Source organism: Sphaerodactylus townsendi, linkage group LG06, assembly GCF_021028975.2.
Source record: "Sphaerodactylus townsendi isolate TG3544 linkage group LG06, MPM_Stown_v2.3, whole genome shotgun sequence".
In the NCBI taxonomy this organism is placed as follows: domain Eukaryota; kingdom Metazoa; phylum Chordata; class Lepidosauria; order Squamata; family Sphaerodactylidae; genus Sphaerodactylus; species Sphaerodactylus townsendi.
Window position 1 is genome coordinate 62,162,862 of NC_059430.1, and position 18,314 is coordinate 62,181,175.

Here is an 18,314-nt window from a genome sequence, read left to right on the forward strand (position 1 = left end):
TTAGGATATATTGTGTTACAAAATATATTCCTAGAAATGTAGTTGCCATTCAACAACATGGGTATTTCAAATCTATACAAAATGACTGCTGTGAAAGTAGCAGAGGTAAACAAATGTATTTCTATTCATAGTTAAGTTCTTTAAAAGAAAAGAAAAAGTTGTGCATGTTTTCAGTAGTGTGGAAACTGGAGTTTATGATGTCATAAATCTGTTCCATCTTATTCTTCCTAGCATTGTCCCACTAATGCTGCTTGAATTTTTAAATGCCACTTCTCTTGATCAAGCGCAATTTCTGGTTGCATGCCTGTAATTTTCAGATCTGCATTGATGGTATCTTGCCATCGCTGCTTTTGCCGTCCACGTGGCTGCTGACCAGTAACCTCAATGCGATAGACAATGCTGGCAGCAGTGTCCGGGGCTGCTGGTCGGACATTACTGAACTAGCACCGGCGCCTCTCTCACATTTTTGCCTTGATGGGTGCAATGCCAAATTGTTTTCGGACCATGTCGTTGGTGATATGGTTGAGGAGGGATACACCCAGTGTCCAGGGAGTCTTGTGCATTTCACATAGATCTATTCCATCCCTATCCCCCTATTCCCACAACACTTTTAAACGATTTTTAAACATTTTTTGGTTTTTAAAAACAAACCTATTTATAAACAAACAAGCATGCAGAACCTGTATGGGGTAGTGGTTATAGTTGTCAGACAAAGTCCTTAGATGACCTTGGATGAGTTACTCTCTCAGCCTAACTTCTTATAGTTGTTGTGAGGACAAAATGAGGACCAGGGAAGAACCAGGTGTGTCACCTTGAGCTCTTCTGAGGAAGGGTGCGATAAAAATATATGGATACTTATAGGCAAATGGCACTTTATTATTATTTTTAAAGCAGGGAGCTCCTTTAAGGCGTTTGGAAGTAAAAGACTAACAGATAAAAACCTATGTCTATACTGTAACTTCATAAACTTGTTCAGAGTAAGGAACATTAAAGGGGTGTGATTTGAGGAGTACTTATTGCTGCTGAGAGAAAACAACTATTACATTAAGGCCTTTTTTACAGTTAAACCCAGAACAACACACCGGGGAAAAGTACTTTTTAATATTTGCTGTTTCTAAACAAACGGTACAACAGGAAGATGAAAAGAAAGCAATTCTGTGCAGTTTTGTGTGGCAATTCCATCTACTGTTTAATAAGAAATGTATCAGCCGTTGCAAAGCTAGGAGATAAAACTTTTTAGGAATCAGTAAACCTGTTGAAGAATTGTTTTAACTCACCTCTCAGGAAAATAGTAAAATTTAAATTAAACAAGAAGATCTGGACATTTTATCACAGAGCTGAGAAAGTTTTCTCAGGATTGTAATTCTAGTGAAACTCCAGCAAGGATGCTAAAGGACAGGAAGAAATGCTGAGTAAATGCACAGAAGACAACTTGCTCTGTTTTCAAGATCTCCCTACTGTGAAATTTGCAAATGAAAATGTATAGGACTTTTAAGCACCACTCTTGGGAACTGTGAGAAAGCAAGCTGGTATACATGAAGAAATGTACTTAAAATTGTAAAAATACATAAAAAGGGAATGAAAATGCCTTAGGTGGGTGGTTTCTCCTGTGGAGAAAAGCATGCTCTAAAGGCACTTGCACAAGTATTAGGCAAGATATAAATATAAATAAATAATAAAAGGTCTGTTGATCTGAATATGAAAAATACCCCAATTGTAATCTGACTAACCATATAACAAGACTGTGCAAACTTTCTTTTCAAAAGTCTGCATCCATACAGAGTAGTGTATGGATGGAGTAGTGTAAAGACAACTTAATGCTTATGCAAACTATATTTTAGAGTGGCAAAATCTGAAAGTTTAGGGGATGATGTAGGTTATACTATATACATTATGGCTGAACAAATATTTCTGAAATATGCACAGTAACTTCTGTTGATGTTGGATAGGATAAAAAAGGTGTTGAACAAAGAGACTGAAATAATTTACAAGTATAGCATACTGTATTTGCTAGGCTGCTGCTCCCATTGCCTGCCCCTGGCCCACTGAGGTGAATCCTCTCCACCATGGCGGTTGCTGGTCATGAGGGGTGGTGGCGGTGGGGGGACAGCAGCCCCGAGCCAGGACCGGGAAACAAATAAAGCATAGAACAGAAATTGTAATTTAACATGATTTTGGAAATTGTGAGTTTTGAAACAAGAAGGGTGGTGTACTTTGAAATTCTATTTGGTACCCTCCATCTACTTTTTGTAGTACCCACTGATCTGATATGGAGAGGAGCCTCCCTCCTATCATGTAGTCAGACTGAGGTTCCTTTAGTGGAGGCATTTCTATCCCCTTTGTAGTGGTGGAAATGCTTCCCTGAACCTCTTGCTTGATCTGTATTTTTGTTTTTTGTTGCACCTGAACTCCCTGTGATCTCTGCTTCTTTGGGGTCTGTAGGATTGAAATAAAGTAACATGCTTACTCTTGTATTCCTTGTCTTTAGATGTGAACCCTGAGAAAGATGGCATGGCCTTCTTTTTATCCTTGATTTTGATCAGCACTTTATCCAGGCTGGTGTCCCCAAACAACAGCTTGCCAGCATCCTTTTCCATGGAGAGGTTTGACTTTGTCATTGGATTCATTCTCAAATTTTTGAGCCAGAGATTTCTGCACACCAGGATGTTTTCCACTTGTGACCTGGTTCTGGATTGATCACAACTTGGGATGCATCTGACCGGAACTGTGCAGGTCTTTTGATTTTTAATTTCTATAAGATAATGAGTCTGTGTCTAATTCATTGAGCATGTTGTCTACCCATATAACCATTGCCCTGGTAAAGTTTTATAGGACTGCTAAAGCCCTAATAGAGATGTGCCATTTTCTGCCCCTGTTTGCTACCCTCTGGTTTTCCACCCCTTTTTCCCACCCCATAAGGGTGTTGGGATCCCCCAACACCAGGGCGCATTGTAGGATCTCCGGGTTCAAGCCATCCTTAAACATGTGGATGAAGATCCATTCAGGCCAGTTCCACAGGTGACTTGCCAGCTGGTGGAACTCAGCCCCATAGTTGGCCACTGACCGGGATCCTTGACGGAGGCATTGCAGTCGGGCACTTGCCTTCTCCTCCAGGAAAGGGTCTTCGAAGCGACAGCATAGGGAGACCATGAAGCAATCCAAGTCGTGGAGTTCAGGGGCATCCTCTTTGAAAGTCCCACCAGCCAGGCTGCAGCTTCCCCCTCGAGAAGGGCCCTGATGTCGTACACTTGCTCGGCATCATTGGCATACTTATCATCCATCATTTGCATGTATGCTTTCACTTGGACCAGAAAGTAGGGCAGGATCTTGGGGTGCCCGTCGAATGTTGCCTTCAGTTCCCTTCTCCTTCTTGGTCTCGGGGGCTGGAGGTACCTGCCCCTCTGGAACTGGGGCCCCACCAGCGGGTGCCACACCTGCAGCAGCACCACCATCTGTGGTGCCTGCCTGAGCCGGAGCCTGACCCTGTAGGTTTTGAAGCACCAGGTCGGTCATTTGGCCCAGTGCATCTGGTCACAATTCCTCTGTAGGATGTCCCTCTCGCTCTGGAGTGCCTCGGCCTCATGTTGTCCTCTCCCGGCCTCCAGGTCTCTGCCACGTTTGAACTGGAGGCCCCATCGATCACTGGCCCTGAGGGTGCTCTCACGTTCCTGCTCCCAGCACCGTGTGGGGCCCGCCTGTCCCAGCCACGAGTCCCGGCATCCCAAGGAGTGGCTGATGCAGTCCCATCCAAATCCCCCAGCCGGGGTTTCCAGCCCACAATCTGAAGCGGGGGTGAAAACTTCCCTCAGGAAGGGGACCGGGCATTCCCCACCGGTAGCTCCATTGTTGCTGTCCAACCCACTGTCAAATGAAGTTTGGTTCCCTTTCTGCCCAGCCATACTGTGAGTAGGTCTGGGTGTAGAAAAGTGGATCCAGTAGTTTCGGCTAAATGGAAGGGTCTGGTACCCCAGTCAATAACAAGCCTCAAGAAGGGTTCAAGAGCTTTATTAGAACTGTGTCAGCCCAAAGGCCAGATAGTTGAAACTGGGGTTTGGCTCTCTGGCCCCTGGTATATACCTGTAAGTTACAGTTTGACTCAACCCAGAGGCCCCCCCCAACCCTTGCATTCCCATAATATCAGCATGTGAAAGGACAGTGAGAAAATTGTTTTTGGGACAGGCAGGCTACTCCCTCAGGAAGGCTGATAAGGAGTAGCAGTTAAGCACTATTGCTAGTTACTTGCAAGCAAGAAGAGGCCTCATGTCCTTGGGTGGTGATAATAGCTGGGCCATCTGCACCCAGGCTGTGTATGTGCAAGCTGCCCTGGTGTCTCTTCTATGTCAGTAAGGAGTTAATCCATTTCCTTATTTAGAAATGGATTCCTTATTGGATCCCCTCCAAAACAATAACTATTAAAGAATACCCCAAAAAACCATACTTATATCCCATGGATTCCTCATCAACCAGGAGAAAAGCCAACTAAATCCTGTGAAGGTCCTAATCCATCTGGGAGCAACAATCGACAGTATTCAAGGGAAAGTTTTTCTCCCTGTGGAAAAACAAAAAAGAATAACAGGAAGGGAAGAACTTTCGCAAAAAGCACTCAGCAAACATTATGGAAGTTGCTGAAATGTTAGGATTGCTGATTTTGACTATAGTTCCCTGGGGCAGATTGCTCACAAGATCATTACAGTGGATTCTGTTACCCCACAAAAACTGATAGCCAAAAGATGGCACAAAGTGATTACAATTCCACTGAGACTGAGAACATCCATATTATGGTGGACTCTCGGACTCTCTCTCTCTCTCTCTCTCTCTCTCTCTCTCTCAAGACAAAGGTCTATGATCTATCCTTCCTTCAGTGATATAGCTGTAGTTTCATGTTTTAAATATGTATATTTATACTGATTATTTATTGTTATTATTGTTTCTGGAATATTATTTTGTTGTTCACTGCCCAGAGCCCTCAGGGGATGGGGCGGTATACAAATGTAATTATAAATAAATAAATAAATAAATAAATAAATAAATATCCAGCTGAGATCATAAAAGATACCAGCAAGCAAGGCTGGGAGGCTATCATTTGATGCACATGGCTCAGGGTCTGTGGTCCACCGTCCAACTGTGAAAAACTACACAGCATAAGCTGGTTGGAGCTAAATAAATCAGGAATGGTTTCTTAGCATTCAAAGACAAGATCCAAGGAAACTCAGTTTTGATCATAGTAGACAACATGACAGTGAAGGAACAGACGAGCACAGGAATCAGCAGAGCTCTTGGAAGGCACTGCCTGTAACATTCGGGAGAACTTGCAAGAAAATTTAGACAGCCCTGCCTGTAGTGAAAAGGGTGTGACCTAAACAGTTTGGATGACGTTGCCCCACTGAAGAGTACACCCTCATAGTAAGTCCAAGGTGTCATTTTCTTGTTCACTCTAGTGGAAGTCCTGTTAGTCCACCGTTGCTATTTCCATGCATTATTTCACTATTTCTGGCAAATGTTACTTATAAATAAAACACATTGTCACAATGTAATTTTTTAAATATTAAACAGTTGACAGGAATGAAAAGGCTTAATGCATCAGAGATGTAATGCTGTCAAAAATATGCAGAAATACTGTCAACAATAAATATTTAGTGAAGAAATTCATTAGAATTGCTGTCTCCAAAGTATTATTTATAGTTGCAGTATATTAATCTAAGTATTACAAGCCATTACTTAGTAGAAGAGGCTTGAAGAAATCTGTGATACAAGACTGTATAAAAGTCACGAAAAACATTTCTGTGAAGGACTTAATTGTTTCACTGTTCTAACCCTGATCACATTTTATTTGACTATGTGCACAAAGAGGCAATTGCATGAATGGTACTAACTCCAAATCTTATATCTGACAGAAGGTTTGCATAGAGCCTGCTTACAAACACTTTGTAAGGAATTCCATAGAAGCAGAAATAAAAGGCTCTTTGGTGAAAAAAGACCGTTTATTCAGACATCTTAGAAAGCTCAAGTACACGCAGTGGCAGGAATGACACTTCCCGCCAGAAGCACAGGTTATAACTCTATTCATCCCATCCCCCTCCCTGCTTCCCATGGGAACGGAGACCTCATCTCCCGCGCAGAGATAAAGTCTCCGCCGATGAAGCTGGCCCATCGCCCGGGCTGTGGAATGTACTCAAGGTTAGGCGGCTGCCCTTACCATCAACACCATTGAAACCTTTACACTCTGCCTCCCTTAAAGAAGACCCCTCCCCCCCCGGGTTTATGCGGAAAGGCGCGGTGGAAAGCAGAAATAAGGGAGGGGGCGTCAATATTTTCGGATAAACCCATTGATTATACCCAGAGGAATATCCCACCCAAGAGACTAAATATTGCAAGCGTTTGCGATTAAAGCGAGAGTCCAGGATGGCGTACCAATTTCAGAGTGCATGTGGCCATCAATAATAGGTGGTGGGGGTCTCTCCGGCTGGTCGTGCCAGGCATCGGAAGCGGGAGCCTCCTTGAGTAAACTGGAATGGAAGACAGGATGAATGTTACTAAGAGAGTTAGGCAAATCCAATCGGGCAGTGACATCATTAATTACTTTAGTAATCTGAAAAGGTCCCACCTAATCTTTTGCCTAGTTTGGAAAATTTATGCACGTCTCTGAGATTTTTGGTAGACAAATACACCCAAGCGCCCACACGCAGAGGAAAATCCGAGCGGTGCTTATCCGCTTGCAGCTTTTGGGAGTCCTTAGCCTGTTGTAAGGCGGTCTGGACCGATTTCCATCCCTCGGCTAGGGATGAAATCCATTGTTGAAACTCTGGAGGATCCAAAGCTGTAGCGGGTAGTTGCGGCAACGGAGGGAACGAGCGACCAGACACAATTGCAAGGGGGGTTTTCTTTGTACTGCTATGAACCGCATTGTTATAGGCGTTCTCCGCAAACGGAATGAGCTCGCACCAATTGTCTTGGTGGTAGTTGGTGTAACAACGTAAATACTGCTCTAGGGTTCTGTTTGTTCTCTACGACTGACCGGCACTTTGAACGGTAGGGGGCGGCGACCGCCGGGGCGGCCCCCAATAACCCCAAAAACGCCTTCCAGAACTTTGAAATGAATTGGGGGCCGCGGTCGGAGACCACCTTAACGGGGCGGAGTGTAGACGGTAAACATGTTGAATGAACAGCCGTGCTAACTTAGGAGCGGAGGGGATGGAAGCACATGGAATAAAATGGGCTTGTTTAGAAAATAAGTCCACCACCACCCATAAGACCGTGTTGCCATGACTTTCGGGCAAATCTGTAATAAAATCCATGGAGATGACTTCCCAAGGGCGGGAGGCCACCGGGAGAGGTTTCAACAGCCCATGGGGCTTTCCCGGAATGGTTTTGGCTTCTGCACAAACAGAGCAGCCTTTAATATACGCCTCAATGTCCTTGCGCATTGCGCCGCCACCAGAACTGACGGGCGGGCCAAATGCAGAGTTTTCTAGAAAGCCAAAATGTCCAGCCGAAGCTGGCATCGTGGCAGGCTTCAAGAACCTGCTTGCGGAGGGGAGGCATCGTACCAACACTCCCCCCTCCGCCAAACTCCATTCTGCAAACGCAATTGGGAGTCACTTTCCTCCGGTGGAGGCTCGTGCAGCCCCGCCTCCTCGAAGTTCCCGCAGGAAAGGAGAGACGAGACTAGGAATGGGCGGTGAAGGGAGGAGTGGACGTTTGAGATCGGGTGACAGCCAGTCCTAACTGGGAGGGGGAGAAAACAGTGCGCGGAATGTCTCGTAAGGCAGCTCCACCCTCCACGGGTAAGCGCGAGAGCGCGTCAGCCAGTTTATTGGTTTTCCGGAAAAAACCGACTGTCAACGAGAAACGCGAAAAGAAATCGGTCCAACTGGAGTTGTCTTGCGGACACCTTGAGGGGCGCCGACACAGCGGCCAGGTTTTTGCGACCCCACCAAACCTGAAAGGGGTGTTCAGCCCCTCCAGCCAGTGGCCAAGTGGAGAGTGCTACTTTGATGGCTGCAGTCTCTTTATCCCCACAGTCCAGTTGAGTACAGCACGGAGAATTTCTTTGATAAATAAGCACACGGAACCAGCCTACCATCTTTATTTTTCTGCAACAGGGCTGCCCCAAGCGCTTTGTCCGAGGCATCCACGTGAACCACAAACGGGAGATCTGGGTCGGGTGCTTTAGGATAGGTTCGGTGGTAAAAGCAGACTTTAAGAGCTGAAAGGCTGTTTGACATTCTTCAGACCAGGAAAGGGGGGCCCCGGGCTTGGCGGACAGTGGATCTTTACCCTTAGTGCGTAAGAGGTCTGTGAGAGGGAGAGAGTCAGCTCAGCTTAATTGGGGTATAAAGTCACGATAGAAATTAGCAAAACCCAGAAAAGATTGGAGTTCTTTATGGTTGGTGGGGGCAGGCCATTGGAGGACCGCGTCAATTTTAGCAGGATCCATTTTAAGCCCCTCGGGCGTAGATCCGTAACCCAAATAGTCAATGGAGGTCTGGTGGAAACAGCATTTGGAGAGTTTGGCAAAGAGAGAGTTGTTGAGCAAGCTGCTTCCAATACTTCCCGAACCAATGCTTCATGCTCTTCTATGGTTTGTGAATAAATTAAAACGTCATCTAAGTATACCACAACTCCCTTTGTACAATAAATCATGGAGAACTTCGTTGATGAGGGCCATAAAAGCCCCGGGGGCCCCACTTAACCCGATGGCATTATTAAGTATTCAAACTGTCCAAACTTTGTGTTAAACGCAGTCAAGTGTTCATAGCCTTCAGCAATTCTGACCCTGTAGTAAGCTTCTCTCAAGTCTAATTTAGTAAAGATGCGCCCTTTGCTCCAGTGCATCTAAAAGGTCCTTGATCAAAGGCAAAGGATATTTATTGGACAGGGAGACTGCATTGAGACCTCGATAATCCGTGCAAAGCCGTAAAGACCCATCTTTCTTTTTTACAAACAAAACGGGAGCAGCGTGTGTGTGTTTGGTAGCCCGCCGTATGAACCCGCGAGCGAGGTTCTTGTCCAAGAAGGCACGAAGTTCCTTCTCCTCATTGGGACTCATGCGGTAGATTCTACCCTTGGGCAGTTGCGCCCCTGGCTGTATAACGATTTTGCAGTCAGTGTCCCTATGGGGTGGCAACTGATCGCATTCTTGCTCCTGAAAAAACTCTGGCTAGATCTTGGTACGCCGGTGGGATGTCAATAGAATCGGGAGCAATCGCTGATGAAGCCAGGGAGGGGTGTGTCAGGAGAAGTTGAGTTTTCCCCAATTCATGGGTGCACCGCAGGGAGGGTCAGTGAATTCTAAGATCCGTTCTTTCCAAATGAACTTTGGTTCATGTAACAATAACCATGGCCTGCCCAAAACTATGGAGGGTTTGGCCACTGGCGCCAACATAAAACTAATTTTCTCCCCATGGTCGGCGCAACGGAGGAGAACCGGTTGTGTTTTGAACTGGGCCGGTCCTTCGTTCCCGAGAGGGCTGCCGTCCATTTGGGTGAATGGTATGGGCTTAGCCAGGGGAATTTGGTCCAGACCTAGCTCCTCTGCCACCTGGGGCCGCATTAAGCAATGGGAGCAGCCAGAATCCACAAGGGCCGAGGCTATAATGCGAGTATGTTTAGCGGGGTTGGCCAGAAACGCTTGGACAGTAATGGGAGCGCTGCCTTCACTCACCGCGTCAGGAGTCGGACCCATATCCATGGGGCTGAAGAAAGGCAAACAGCTGCTTCCCCTCCTCTGGGTCGCCTTCGATGACCGCCTTTAGAAGAGCCCGTCGGAGGCGGCCCCGACTTGCGTGGTGGCTTGGCAGATGGGGTGCGCGTGGCTGGAGCGGTTGGTTTTGCTCTTCGACAGTTGGCGGCTAGATCACCTGGTCCTCCGCAGTAAAGGCCCAATCCCAGTCGGCGACGGCGCTCAGAGGTGGTCTCGGTGGGGGCGGCTGGGCTTGCCTTCGTGGACGCAGGGGCAGGCTTCGAGCGTGGGCGGCCTCCGGCACGAGCTGCATTCCAAGCGGGACGCCACCTGGGATCCCAACTGGATCCAATCAGCAACAGTGCGAGGAACCCGAATTAAAAACACCGTTTCACGCCAGCTTGCCGCCAACAGCATCCGAGAAGTATTCGCATTTCATGCGCTCAGGCCACTCAGGAGGGAGTCGAGCAGCCGCCGCACGAAATTCACGGGCAAATTCTGCAAACGGACGGTTGCCTTGCTGGATAGTTTTGATGGTGCGGATAGCCTCATTCTCGGCGCTCGGATCTTGGAAGCGCGCTCTTAAGGCTTGGAGGAATGCGGGCACCGTGCGATGAGTCTTCATCTTGCAAATCCAAAAGGGTCACAAACCAGTCGGCTGCTGCCCCATCCAGCACTGAGCCGATGTCCCGTATTTTTTCGCGCTCAGACCGGTATAAATCATCATAGTCCTCCATGTGGGCATCGAGTTGCAAAATGAAGTAGGGAAGCTTGAAGCGGTCCCATCAAAACGGGCAGGTATCGGGGGCCTATAGTAACCCCTTTCCACGACTCTTGGCGCCGGCAGGGGCGGCGGTTGCACGGGTTGAGCAGGTTGGGCGGGCAGCGGTTGCACAGGGGGGGCCGGAATCGGAGGGGTATCAATGCCGGTGCCGCTGGCGCTTGGGTGGCAGGACCCAGCCACGTTGCCCCTCTGGCGCCCGGCAGTTTCAGTAACGCATAGACTCCAACTTGGGGCTTCCTGGTCTGCTGCTTCCTTCAGTCCCTCTCCCAACGCAGCGAGGTCTGGCTCCTTGCGGGTCAATGCGTGCTGTGCGCATGCAGAGCTGCTTTTTCTCGTTCCAATTTAGCCAGTTCGATCCCGTTTAATAGCTGCAGTGAGCTCACTTTGCGTGCGCAAGGCCTGAACGCTTTCGCGTTGCCGCTGTAAATCCAGTCTGGAGTGTTCCAGGACCTTATCATGGACTGACAGGTTCTGCGCATATTGTCATTGGAGCGCATCTTTGGCACGGTCCAACTTCGAAGTTGGACTTCTTTGCGTTGCTGTTCCCGGGTCCCTCTGCAGGTTTTCGGCGCTCTTGCTGCAACTGTGCCCCCTCCTCCTTCCATAGCTGGCGCTCACGGGTCCATGCTCCTTGGGCATCCCGCAGTCGCACCACCTCCTCATCCCAGTTACCCCCCGATGGCAGAGGGACCAAATCCGGCTTGGAGTGCAGGCTTTCTTCGGACTCTTCGTCGTCTGGAAGCGAGACATCGGAGACACCGTAGCCACCGGTGGCTCCCCAGGGCACCTCAGGTGCAGCCGCTGACCCGGGATCAGGGGGGGGTCCGATCGGAAACCGGGTAACGGACACCCTCCCAATCCCAGGTTTAGTCCCAGTGTCCTTCGGACGGGCCCCAGTGCTGTGCCACGGTGGTTCTTTGGGAGCATCACCAAAATACGCAGTCCAGGAATCGCTCAATGGACTCCTGGGTTGCCGCATGAAAGGTGGTCAGGCCCGCCTCCTCCATGACAGGTTGCATCTGAGGTTTGTAATCCATACTAAAAAACGGGTAGAGACCCACGATCCACAGGCCTTCGATCCATAGACAGGCGCCCCAAATCCACTCCATGTAAGTCCCCATGGTCGCCGTCACGTCCCTCGTTCCAACGGAGTAAAGGAAGACTCGTGCTGGATACGTAGGGACGGGAAAGAGTCACCAGCGAGGCCCGTTCTCCCGCCGGTTCCTCCAAATCCAGAAGGGAAAGGTCGGAGCCCTCTTTGGGGGCTACCGCACCTTCCGCCGTAATATTCAACCTCTCCATGCCGAGACACCAGAGGTCCACTGCACTAGGGATATAGATGAATTAGGATTCCTGCCACAATGTAAGGAATTCCATAGAAGCAGAAATAAAAGGCTCTTTGGTGAAAAAAGACCGTTTATTCAGACATCTTAGAAAGCTCAAGTACACGCAGTGGCAGGAATGACACTTCCCGCCAGAAGCACAGGTTATAACTCTATTCATCCCATCCCCCTCCCTGCTTCCCATGGGAACGGAGACCTCATCTCCCGCGCAGAGATAAAGTCTCCGCCGATGAAGCTGGCCCATCGCCCGGGCTGTGGAATGTACTCAAGGTTAGGCGGCTGCCCTTACCATCAACACCATTGAAACCTTTACACACTTAGATGTTTCCAGGGGAATCACACACATGATCTCATTTCCTTCCTCACGTCTTCAAGGGAAACTTGAACAGGACTTTTGTATATAATTTATTGTACATAACACAAAACCTTATTTTATTTATTTACTTAATTTATACACCACTTTTTTTCCCAATAAGGACCTCGAGTGATTAATGTCTTTCTCCAGTCATCCATTTTATCCTCACAACAACTCTGTGAGGTAGATCAGGCTTGGTGTCTGTGACTCGCATAAGGTCACTGAGTAAATATCCATGGTAGAGTGAAGATACAGATCTGGACCTCCCAGATCCTAGCTCAAAACTCTTAACCACACACTACAAACATTTACCCATATATACTCGTGTATAAGTCCACCCAAGTATAAGTCGAGGCATCTAATTTTACCACAAAAAACTGGGAAAACTTATTGACTCGTGTATAAGTCTAGGGTGGGAAATGCAGCAGCCAGCGGCACAGAGCAGGGTGCCACTGCCATTCCCCCTCTGCCCCAGGGAGAAGGCAGCCGCCTTCTCCCTGGAGCAGAGGGGTTTTCCTGCTCTGTGCCCCCCTCCCCCCCACGGTGCCCCCTCACACTTACTTTAACAAACGGAGCAGGCTGGAAAAGAGGCCTGCCTGTTCCCTTCCAGGCTTCAAATGACCTGGTGGGAACTACATTTCCCAGGGTCTCCTGGGAAATGTAGTTCCAACAGGCCGTTTGCAGCCTGGAAGGGAACACAGGCAGGCCTCTTCTCAAGCCTGATCCGTTGTTAAAGTAAGCGTGGGGGGCGTCGGGGGGGCAAAAAATCACTGACTCACGTACAAGTCAAGGGGGGCATTTTTCAGCCTAAAAAGGGGCTGAAAATCTCGACGTATTCACTAGTATATACGGTAATTGTTGCTCAATTTTACATTATTCTGTGACAAAAAGATAGTTTTAAATAATTTGTTGTCATACTGATTGCAGCTAGACAATTTCAGCAAGATATATTTTACTGCTGGTGACAGAAAGACTGATACATACACATACTTGAGTAGCCCTCAGAATGCATCTAAACATTTCTTTAAGGGATTAGACCAAGAGGAAAGCTGTTTAAGAGTTCCACTGGGGAACACAGGAGATAGGACAATTCATAAAGACATTCTAAATTTAAACCTAGAGATAAACTGATGAAGGCTTTGAGGCTTTGATCTGCAGAATGTTCATTCTGTTGTGTGTTTGGGTATTAATTTACAGTGGGTAGACAAGGTTTATAGGGAGTCTAACTGCGACAGTGTAATACATTCAAATCTATATTATAGGGTTTCATTTTGCATGGGACAGTGCCATGAGTCATTGCTTTTCCTGGATTAATTTGGAGCCAGACTGAATCTACTAAGTCAGGGGTCCTTGGAAAAGCTCTCCTGGCTCTGATTGTTTCTACCAGTTATCTCTTGTACAAATGCCAAATTGGCATTTTGGCCAGGTTAGTTGCCATTTTATTCTATGCCACTCTAGCATGCATTTCTGGATAACTGGAAGCTAATCTTTCTCTGGTTTGAACTCTACAGTATCTTGTTCTTTGATATTCAGTTAATACCTACCTTTCAAGGGTCTTTAATGTACTTGTCCATGACTATTCTTGTGAAATTTTCCAGATCCTGCATCCTGAAAAAAATGCAACATGATTTGAAGTAATTAGCTACTGCTTTCTGCAACCAATTTTAACATAATCTACATAATTTACATAATACATTGTTTCTATTTCTATTTTTATGTTTTCTCCTACACAATGCAGACTGTTACTGACAGCAGGCTGACTGATATTTTGTGTTCAGGTTCTTACTGAGACTGAAGTATTCATCTTAATGAGTTCTTCCCTGCTGAAATAAATATGCTTGATACTTCAAAGTAATTTCAAAGAGAGGAATAAAAAACCTATTATGAAAATAGCCAGGAGACATGTAAACAGTTCAGCTTGTGGATTTAACGTGCTGCTGAATGTGCAAGGGAAAAATGCTAGACCTTGCTAAGTGAGGAGTTCCCTAAATAAATGTTGTGTACTATATATGTTGAAAGTAAAGAACTGAGTTCATGTAAAGAACTGAGAAGAAGATCCAGCAGGGGGCGGGCAGGTGTTCACCTAGATAGGGCCGTTAGGTTAGAGACAAGTTTGAAAGCCTGTGAAAAGTTGAATCTTTGAGAAGGGGTGTTGGAAGTAACAGTGTCTAGTATGCAAGGGAACTGAGAAGACCCAGTAGGGGACAAGCAAGTAGTCAGCTAGATAGGACTGTGAGGTTGCAGATCTTTCTATCCTTATGTGTCACCTCTTTCTGTTTTTAGACTGATATTATCAGGTCTAATTTCCTCCTTGTCAGAAGTCTCTTTTCTCTCATTCTTTAACTAGTGAGATAGCTGATGCCTAGACCTGTTTCTTAGTTTTCCTACCTGAAGTGTAGCTCCCTAAAAACATTTAATGTTACCTTTAATCAATGAATCTGCAGCTTCTCTGTGTAACTAGCATTCTGCCAACATGTTAAGTCTTCAAAAACTTTTCAGACTACATATTTCTAGAAGGCTCACACTGATACAGCCAAACATGATAAAATTAACATGAGTCTGAAAATAATAACTGTTAAAAGAGTCTCAAAGGAACAGTTGTTTTCAATGAATGCACCAGCAGGCATCCATCAAGGGTGTGCAAGTAGCAATTTTGCTACTGTAAGTGTTATTTGTGAATGATTGTCTCTTAGAAGTATGGTTAGAATTCAGTGTTTCATCCAGAGGTTCAGAATTCAGCATACAGATGGCATACGCGCACACACATCCTGGAGTCCTCCGATGGGGAGTACTGGCAGGATGACCCAGTTATGCTAGACTAGAGCTTCAATTGGCTGAGCCTCAAGTACAGCTAGAAGCCTCACAAGATGCAGACAGAGCTGGCCAAGAGTTGGAAGTTAAGAGTGCTTACAGAAGCATCTCCAGCTGCTGAGGCTCAAACTAGCAGTCCACCTAGCTCACCTAAGTCTGTGAGGTAGCTAAGAATCTGGACCCAGCAGGAATTGGACTCTAAAAGGTGCAATGCAAGCTTGGAAGCCCTAAGGCATCACAGAAGACTGCATCTTCCCAGACCTGCTTGGAACTTGTTCCTCTGGATTCAGACTGCTTTCTCCCTCTCTCACATCTGTGCCTGCTAGCAGCTGTAACCTGGCTCCCTGTGAGCCCAACAGGCCAGGACACATCCCAAAGATTGCTTTGCTTGGCGAACACCAACTTACTGGTAGTCCCTGGTTTCAAGGAAATCCACCTTGCCTCAACCAGGCCCAGCCTGCTGGAATGTTCTTTCTGAGGAGACCAGGGCCCTTTGTGTCCTTATGCAGTTCTGCAGAGTCTGCAAGACAGAGCTGTTCCACCAGGCACATAACTGAGGCAACTATGGTTAATCATCTAGGCCTCCTTCCAGTCTTTGATCTCTAATTCTTTCTTCTAGTCATCAGGGCCTCTCAGAGTTATGGTTGTTGTTGTTAGTCTTATGAATTGGAAGGTTACCACTGCTTGGATCTAATAGTATGATTTATTGATGTTTCCGATGCTTTTAAACATGTGTGTGTGTTCCTAATACATAGTTGAGTAAGAGTTAGAGGTTTGGGGAGGGTGAGGGTGGAATTGGAGGCTTGGGGTGGGCTAGGATTGTTTTGGGGGCAGGGTGAAGGTGGTGGGGCAATGGGGAGGGTGGTTCATGGCCTGGTGTGGAAGGCAGCCACCCGGCTCCTTTGCTGCTGAGCCCATGTGGTGTTTGGGAGTCAGGAGAAGAAGAAGGAGAGTGGAACCAGTGGGGCAGTGAGCACCGAGGCGCTGATGCCAGTGGTGGGATTCAAATAATTCAACAACCGGTTCCAGTGGTGGGATTCAAATAATTTAACAACTGGTTGTTTACAAGCACCATTTTAACAACCAGTTCTGCCGAAGTGGTGCGAACCTGCTGAATCCCACCACTGGCCGATGCCCAACCAGCTGGTTCAGTGTTTTGGGTTGGGAGAGGGCAGGGGGGAATGGGGAGGGGGCTTGCAGGCCCAGTGTGGCAGTGGGGCATCAAAGCGCTGGTGCCCTGCTTCCCAGATTGGTATTTGGGGGTAGGGAGAGGGTAGGCGAGGAAGTAGGGAGGTTTGGGTTAGGCCAGCGGGGCAGCGCATGGCAATCCAGTTCCTTGTAAACAAGCCTCTCCTCAAGGGAAAAGCAACCAAGAGGAAAACCTAGTTATTATTAATAATAATTTAAAAATAAAAATCAATAAAACTAATCTGTAGTAGTCCAGAAGAGCCCAGTCTGATAAAGGGGCTGCAAGGAAGAAAATAGCTCAAATGTTTTTCTCAGTTAGCCAGGACACATGGAACAGTATCTGAGAAATGGATTTTAAGTTCAGGCCCAAATGAGTCATTACCGCATCCGCAGGTCTGACCCATAGATGCTGACACTCTTTCAGAGCTGAATTCATCCATTTAAAAATGCTGCAGTCACCAGGTGATCTTGTCATGCCCACCACTGCTCAAGTAAAAAGACATGCAAAGAGGAAAAACAAGATCACCTGGTCATGCTGTATTTGCAGGCATTTCATGGGATGAAACAATAAAGGTTGTTTCAGTACTTAAAAAGGCTTGGGCATGACAAGATCACCAGGTCTCGCTGAACTAGAAGTATGATCAAGATTGACTCCTCACAGTGTTTCTAAATAGGTTAATTCCGCTCTAAAATGTCATCAGCATCCTTGGGTTGGACCCCTGAGTGCCATAATGTCTGGTTTGGCCCTCAGACCTCAGTGATGCACCACTTGAACCTCCTCTTCTTTAATAATTAAACAACAGGGGGAAAAAATCACATAATGGCAACCAGGAATTGTTTAAAGGAGGAGATGAGTGTGGACAGACATTGTGATCAGGGGAGAAAGATTGAAAATGTTTTCAAAATGTTTTCAGTGGTTAGTGTAGAAGGGACCTTTGTTAAACTTAATATTTCTTTGTTCGTTTTGAATAAGGTTTTACCATTTTTACCTGTGAAGACTTTTTTCATCTTACTGAATGACTGCATCATTTTACATTTATGAAAGGTGAATGTAATGATTACTTAACTTTATACGGTAAGGCCAAATTCCACCTATAGTTTCTTCCATATAATTTAATTACTTTCAACATAACTTATCTTAGTCAAAGGATTATTTGCTGCTAAGTTTGTTGTGTAAAACTCTTATTGTCTAGGTTCATCTAGTTAGCACCATTCTTTCAGAAAGCAGTTCTAATCCAAAGGTTATTTAAATATTTATTTCTCCACAACTTAATGAAATCCAGCAGGATGTCATCACTTTGGAAGCTCTTTCTTTCTTTCTTTCTTTCTTTCTTTCTTTCTTTCTTTCTTTCTTTCTTTCTTTCTTTCTTTCTTTCTTTCTTTCTTTCTTTCTTTCTTTCTTTCTTTCTTTCTTTCTTTCTTTCTTTCTTTCTTTCTACAGAATTAACTGGTTGACAATCTACCATCTTTTTTGTATACAATTACCATATAAAATGCTGGAACAGGGAAACAGTTTTAAAGTTTAGTTGAAAAGAAATCTTGCAATCTCTACCTGATCTACTCCAGTATTCATTCATTCATTCATTCATTCATTCATTCATTCATTCATTCATTCATTCATTCATTCATTCATTCATTCATTCATTCATTCTATTCTATTCTATTCTATTCTATTCTATTCTATTCTATTCTATTCTATTCTATTTGTAGGCCACCCCTCCCCTTGTGGGCTTAGGGCGACCTCCAACATAAGATAAATACAATAAAATTATTTGCCACATCCATCAATCTAATCTATCTTTAAAAATATATCCAGATGGTAATTAAAACTCTCCTATTAGAACACAATAATTTTCTATCAGCAAAAGCAGAAGATTAGAGGAGGGGAAGGGGGTAGGAAAGAGGGAGGCCACTAGATGGTACAACCATTGTCATTTCAACCACAGGCCTGGTGGAACAACTCCATCTTGCAGGCCCTGCAGAATTGCATTAGTTCCCTCAGGCACCAGGTCTTAGCCAATAGAGCATTCTACTAAGCTGTGGTCAGGGCTAAAAACTCCCTATCCCTGTTTGAGGCCAACCAGATAACTTTTGGGCCAGGGATTACTGGCAGTTATCATTATCTGAGTGTAATGCTCTTTGGGGGACATA

At 46.0% G+C, this 18,314-nt stretch overlaps 1 protein-coding gene across 3 annotated transcripts in view; it reads left to right on the top strand.

Moving 5' to 3' along the window:
* The window catches only part of TAFA2 (TAFA chemokine like family member 2), a 212,760-nt gene that overhangs the window by 63,857 nt on the left and 130,589 nt on the right, over positions 1–18,314 (top strand). Inside the window, exon 2 of one of the 3 annotated variants that reach the window (XM_048501575.1) lies at positions 2,489–2,728. The exons of the other annotated variants lie outside the window; for them this stretch is intronic. Coding sequence (XP_048357532.1) covers positions 2,489–2,697 — 209 coding nt within the window. The 3' untranslated portion in view covers positions 2,698–2,728. Of the gene's footprint in view, positions 1–2,488; positions 2,729–18,314 lie in introns of those variants that run through there. 3 annotated transcript variants of the gene reach the window in all.